The 6,034-nt window shown below is 47.1% G+C and overlaps 1 protein-coding gene across 1 annotated transcript in view; it reads left to right on the top strand.

Moving 5' to 3' along the window:
• LOC135531190 (partitioning defective 3 homolog B-like) overlaps window positions 1-6,034 on the top strand; it is a gene marked incomplete at its 3' end in the record, with an annotated part of 102,460 nt that overhangs the window by 72,094 nt on the left and 24,332 nt on the right. Inside the window, exon 2 of the mRNA XM_064959306.1 lies at window positions 2,333-2,498. Within this exon, the coding sequence (XP_064815378.1) occupies window positions 2,336-2,498 (163 nt within the window). The remainder of the gene's footprint in view (window positions 1-2,332; window positions 2,499-6,034) is intronic.

Genomic DNA, 6,034 nt, shown 5'->3' with positions numbered 1-6,034 from the left:
GATTACACTGTCTCTACTGTAGCTGGGGGAGCTGTACAGATTACACTGTCTCTACTGTAGCTGGGGGAGCTGTACAGATTACACTGTCTCTACTGTAGCTGGGGGAGCTGTACAGATTACACTGTCTCTACTGTAGCTGGGGGAGCCTGGGAGCTGTACAGATTACACTGTCTCTACTGTAGCTGGGGGAGCTGTACAGATTACACTGTCTCTACTGTAGCTGGGGAGCTGTACAGATTACACTGTCTCTACTGTAGCTGGGGGAGCTGTACAGATTACACTGTCTCTACTGTAGCTGGGGGAGCTGTACAGATTACACTGTCTCTACTGTAGCTGGGGAGCTGTACAGATTACACTGTCTCTACTGTAGCTGGGGGAGCTGTACAGATTACACTGTCTCTACTGTAGCTGGGGGAGCTGTACAGATTACACTGTCTCTACTGTAGCTGGGGGAGCTGTACAGATTACACTGTCTCTACTGTAGCTGGGGGAGCTGGGGAGCTGTACAGATTACACTGTCTCTACTGTAGCTGGGGGAGCTGTACAGATTACACTGTCTCTACTGTAGCTGGGGGAGCTGTACAGATTACACTGTCTCTACTGTAGCCGGGGAGCTGTACAGATTACACTGTCTCTACTGTAGCTGGGGGAGCTGTACAGATTACACTGTCTCTACTGTAGCTGGGGGAGCTGGGGGAGCTGTACAGATTACACTGTCTCTACTGTAGCCGGGGGAGCTGTACAGATTACACTGTTTCTACTGTAGCCGGGGGAGCTGTACAGATTACACTGTCTCTACTGTAGCTGGGGGAGCTGTACAGATTACACTGCCTCTACTGTAGCTGGGGGAGCTGTACAGATTACACTGTCTCTACTGTAGCTGGGGGAGCTGGGGGAGCTGTACAGATTACACTGTCTCTACTGTAGCTGGGGGAGCTGTACAGATTACACTGTCTCTACTGTAGCTGGGGGAGCCTGGGGAGCTGTACAGATTCAAGCTTCCAATGACCGATTGAGGCCTAACACATCTACCTCCAGTCTTTTTCTTCTTCTAATCGTTTGAAGCTTTAAATGAAAAGTCAGTAAAACATCATTTCTTGTCATATGGTATCTGTAGTCTGAAGACATGATTGGCTAGTTGTCTCTATTTAAATCACAGCTACTGTAGTCTGAAGACATGATTGGCTAGTTGTCTCTATTTAAATCACAGCTACTGTAGTCTGAAGACATGATTGGCTAGTTGTCTCTATTTAAATCACAGCTACTGTAGTCTGAAGACATGATTGGCTAGTTGTCTCTATTTAAATCACAGCTACTGTAGTCTGAAGACATGATTGGCTAGTTGTCTCTATTTAAATCACAGCTACTGTAGTCTGAAGACATGATTGGCTAGTTGTCTCTATTTAAATCACAGCTACTGTAGTCTGGAGACATGATTGGCTAGTTGTCCCTATTTAAATCACAGCTACTGTAGTCTGAAGACATGATTGGCTAGTTGTCTCTATTTAAATCACAGCTACTGTAGTCTGAAGACATGATTGGCTAGTTGTCTCTATTTAAATCACAGCTACTGTAGTCTGAAGACATGATTGGCTAGTTGTCTCTATTTAAATCACAGCTACTGTGATGCTCAAACCTCTGTCACCATCTTCTATTGCGTTTCCTGTGTTTTTCTGATGAGCTGTGTGAAATAAAAGCTCTCTCTCCTCCTCTCTCCTCCTTTCTCCTCTCTCCTCCTTTCTCCTCCTCTCCTCCTTTCTCCTCTCTCCTCCTCTCTCCTCCTTTCTCCTCTCTCCTCCTTTTTCCTTTCTCCTCTCTCCTACTCTCCTCCTTTCTCCTCTCTCCTCCTTTCTCCTCTCTCCTCCTCTCTCCTCCTTTCTCCTCTCTCCTCCTTTCTCCTTTCTCCTCTCTCCTCCTCTCTCCTCCTTTCTCCTCTCTCCTCCTTTCTCCTCTCTCCTCCTCTCTCCTCCTTTCTCCTCTCTCCTCCTCTCTCCTCCTTTCTCCTCTCTCCTCCTCTCTCCTCCTTTCTCCTCTCTCCTCCTCTCTCCTCCTTTCTCCCTCTCTCCTCTCTCCTCCTTTCTCCTCTCTCCTCTCTCCTCCTTTCTCCTCTCTCCTCCTTTCTCCTTTCTCCTCTCTCCTCCTTTCTCCTATCTTCTCTCTGTTCTCTCCTCCTTCTCTCTCTCTCCTCTCTCTCCTCTCCTCTCCCTCCCTCTCTCTCTCTCTTTCTCTCTCTCTCTCCTCTCCTCTCCTCTCCTCTCCTCCTCTCCTCTCCTCTTCTCTCTCTCTCTCTCTCTCTCTCTCTCTCTCTCTCCATCCATATCTCTCTGTTTAGCTGATGGCCGTCTATGAGGAGCAGGAGGCCCAGCGGAGAGGAGCTGTGAGTCCCAGAGCAGGAGTAACAGGAAGAACCAGCCAAGACCCCTATGACGCCGAGGTCTCCGTCTTCCAGCCAATCAGAGGAGGAGAGATAGAGGTCAACTCCTCAGCTCTTAAATCCAGTACGTATCATAGTGGTGATAGGGAGATAGTTTTGGGTGTTGATAACCTTGAGGAGCCCCTTTAAGTTAAGATAAAAGCACAATCAAACTGATTCCAGATCTGTGTGCCTCCACAACACTGAGGTTGTGTCCCAAATGATACCCTGTTCCCTATATAGTGTCCCAATTGGCACCCTATTCCCTATTTAGCGTCCCCAATGGCACCCTATTCCCTGTGTAGTGCACTTTGGTATGCCAACCGATTTGACGTTCTGCTTTGTGAACTAATTTAGGCGATATGACCACAGCATGAAACAGCATTAGGCCTACAGCAGTGGTGTGGTCACAGGGAAACCTGGAACTAAATGAAAGGGGTCAGGGGTCAGAGGTGTGGGAGGACACAGGGAAGTGTGTTATTTTGACATTTAGACGATGGTTTGTTTGGCTGCACTCAACATTTTTTCTCTGAAGTCGAAGTCTACGCCCCTTCGATGATCATTCAATCAAATTTCAATCAAATTTATTTATATAGCCCTTCTTACATCAGCTGATATCTCTAAGTGCTGTACAGAAACCCAGCCTAAAACCCCAAAACAGCAAGCAATGCAGGTGTAGAAGCACGGTGGCTAGGAAAAACTCCCTAGAAAGGCCATAACCTAGGAAGAAACCTAGAGAGGAACCAGGCTATGTGGGGTGGCCAGGCTATGTGGGGTGGCCAGTCCTCTTCTGGCTGTGCCGGGTGGAGATTATAACAGAACATGGCCAAGATGTTCAAATGTTCATAAATGACCAGCAGGGTCAAATAATAATAAGGTAGAACAGTTGAAACTGGAGCAGCAGCACGGCCAGGTGGACTGGGGACAGCAAGGAGTCATCATGTCAGGTAGTCCTGGGGCATGGTCCTAGGACACCGAATTGGACAGGAGAAGAGCGTCTGCTAAATGACTTAAATGTAAATGTAAATGTAAGTACTCCAGATATAACAATCTGACCCAGCCCCCCGACACATGAACTACTGCAGCATAAATACTGGAGGCTGAGACAGGAGGGGTCTGGAGACACTGTGGCCCCATCCGATGATACCCCCCGGACAGGGCCAAACAGGAAGGATATAACACCACCCACTTTGCCAAAGCACAGCCCCCACACCACTGGAGGGATATCTTCAACCACCAACTTACCATTTTGAGACAAGGCCGAGTATAGCCCACAAAGATCTCCGCCACGGCACAACCCAAGGGGGGGCGCCAACCCAGACAGAAAGACCACGTCAGTGACTCAACCCACTCAAGTGACGCTTCCTAGGGACGGCATGGAAGAGCACCAGTGACTCAGACCCCCCTAATGGGCTAATATTGGTCAACAGTGGGGATTCTTCAATTAAGTGTTTGTTGTCATTCAACGAGAGACAAATCATTTTCATGCAAATGTTTTCACTTGAGAAATACTGCACCAAACATCTAAGTTAGATGTAAAAATGCACAACTAAGATGTCCTCGGCAAAAACGTCAAAATGAGTGACATATTCCTGGTTTAACTTAATGTTTGGTGGGTTAATTCAGCCAGGTCATGGGAAGGGGTCTGGGGCAGCGAGGAGAAAGGCTGTGGGATACAGGATATAACATTCTTGATGTATTGGTTGTTCTGGAGTCACTACCCCTCACAGGGATGACCCCTCTACAGGGGTGACCCTCCATGACCCCTCACAGGGATGACCCCTCCACGACCTCTCACAGGGATGACCCCTCCATGACCCCTCACAGGGATGACCCCTCCACGACCTCTCACAGGGGAGACCCCTCACAGGGGTGACCGCCCCACGACCTCTCACAGTGGTGACCCCTCCACGACCTCTCACAGGGGTGACCCCTCCACGACCTCTCACAGGGGGGTGGGTCACCCCTCTAATCTCCCCCTGACCCTCCCAGGTGGTAGGTCCCTAGGACCATACATTGTTTAGGAACAACCCGATAGGCAGGCAGGACCCATATGTATATCACAATGAGAGGACATGACAAATGGACAATTTACCAGCATGGAGAATGAATGGGGGAAAGATAACCGTCTAGACTGACACCTTAACCTCTGTGTATAATTTAACAAACATGAGATCGAGTGAAGAACGTATCATTCAATATCGTCTTGGGAAGAAACTCCAACGTATATTTGTGTTTCGGTTATTATCCTGCCTGTGCTCAGCTCTATTAATGTTTTTTATCAATGACAAGCATACCCATAACATGATGCAGTCACCACCATGATTGAAAATATGAAGAGTGGTACTCAGGCTTTAATTTTGGTTCAGTCACAGTGGTCAGGTATTCTGCCACTGTGTCCTGTCTGTTTAGGGCCAAATAGTATTCTAGTTTGCTCTGTTTTTTTGTTAATTCTTTCCAATGTGTCAAGTAATTATCTTTTTGTTTTCTCATGATTTGGTTGGGTCTAATTGTGCTGCTGTCATGGGGCTCTGTAGGGTGTGTTTGTGAACAGAGCCCCAGGACCAGCTTGCTTAGGGGACTCTTCTCCAGGTTCATCTCTCTGTAGGTGATGGCTTTGTTGTGGAAGGTTTGGGAATCGCTTCCTTTTAGGTGGTTATAGAATTTAATTTAATCTCTCTCTCTCTCCCACCCTCTCTCTCCCTCTCTCTCTCCCTCTCTCTCTCTCTCTCTCTCTCCCTCTCTCTCTCTCTCTCTCTCTCCCTCTCTCTCTCCCTCTCTCCCTCTCTCTCTCTCTCTCTCTCTCATAACCAGACTAATCACTGATGAGTTGGATGGTAGATTAGATCGTTTTAGAAAGCCTTGTGAAAGACTAATGGTTTCACTCACAGTTTTAAATATTTGATTACGGTTGCTGAAGCTTTGGTAGCATTAGCATGAAATGGTACCATTTAATTCTCTGATTCCACTAACTGTTGTTAATCACATTGATGAGGCTATTCTCCTGGTCTGATTTCCCCCCCCATACCATTCACACATACCTCTGATTAGTTCATAGACACGGGGCTCAATCTCAATGAATCTTTCTGCGACCCCCCCCCCCCCTCCAGACCCGTTCTGAGAAGGTGAGAGAGGATTGGAGGAGTTGAGAAATGTATTTTTATTCTCTTTACTTCCTACTTGAGAAAGTTACTGAATGGAGATGCAAAGAAACATACTGATTGATTTATGACAACACTTCTCAAAGCATTCTGGGAAATGTGACCTCACTTTCTCAGTCTGTCTTCTCACTGTGGGATTCATTAGTTCCTCAGTTTGTCTTCTCACTGCTGGATTCATTAGTTTCTCAGTTTGTCTTCTCACTGTGGGATTCATTAGTTTCTCAGTTTGTCTTCTCACTGCTGGATTCAGTAGTTTCTCAGTCTGTCTTCTCACTGTGGGATTCAGTAGTTTCTCAGTCTGTCTTCTCACTGTGGGATTCAGTAGTTTCTCAGTCTGTCTTCTCACTGCTGGATTCATTAGTTTCTCAGTCTGTCTTCTCACTGTGGGATTCAGTAGTTTCTCAGTCTGTCTTCTCACTGTGGGATTCAGTAGTTTCTCAGTCTGTCTTCTCACTGTGGG

Source organism: Oncorhynchus masou, unplaced genomic scaffold (assembly GCF_036934945.1).
Source record: "Oncorhynchus masou masou isolate Uvic2021 unplaced genomic scaffold, UVic_Omas_1.1 unplaced_scaffold_1546, whole genome shotgun sequence".
Taxonomy (NCBI): Eukaryota; Metazoa; Chordata; class Actinopteri; order Salmoniformes; family Salmonidae; genus Oncorhynchus; species Oncorhynchus masou.
This window is presented reverse-complemented; position numbering and strand designations above follow the sequence as displayed.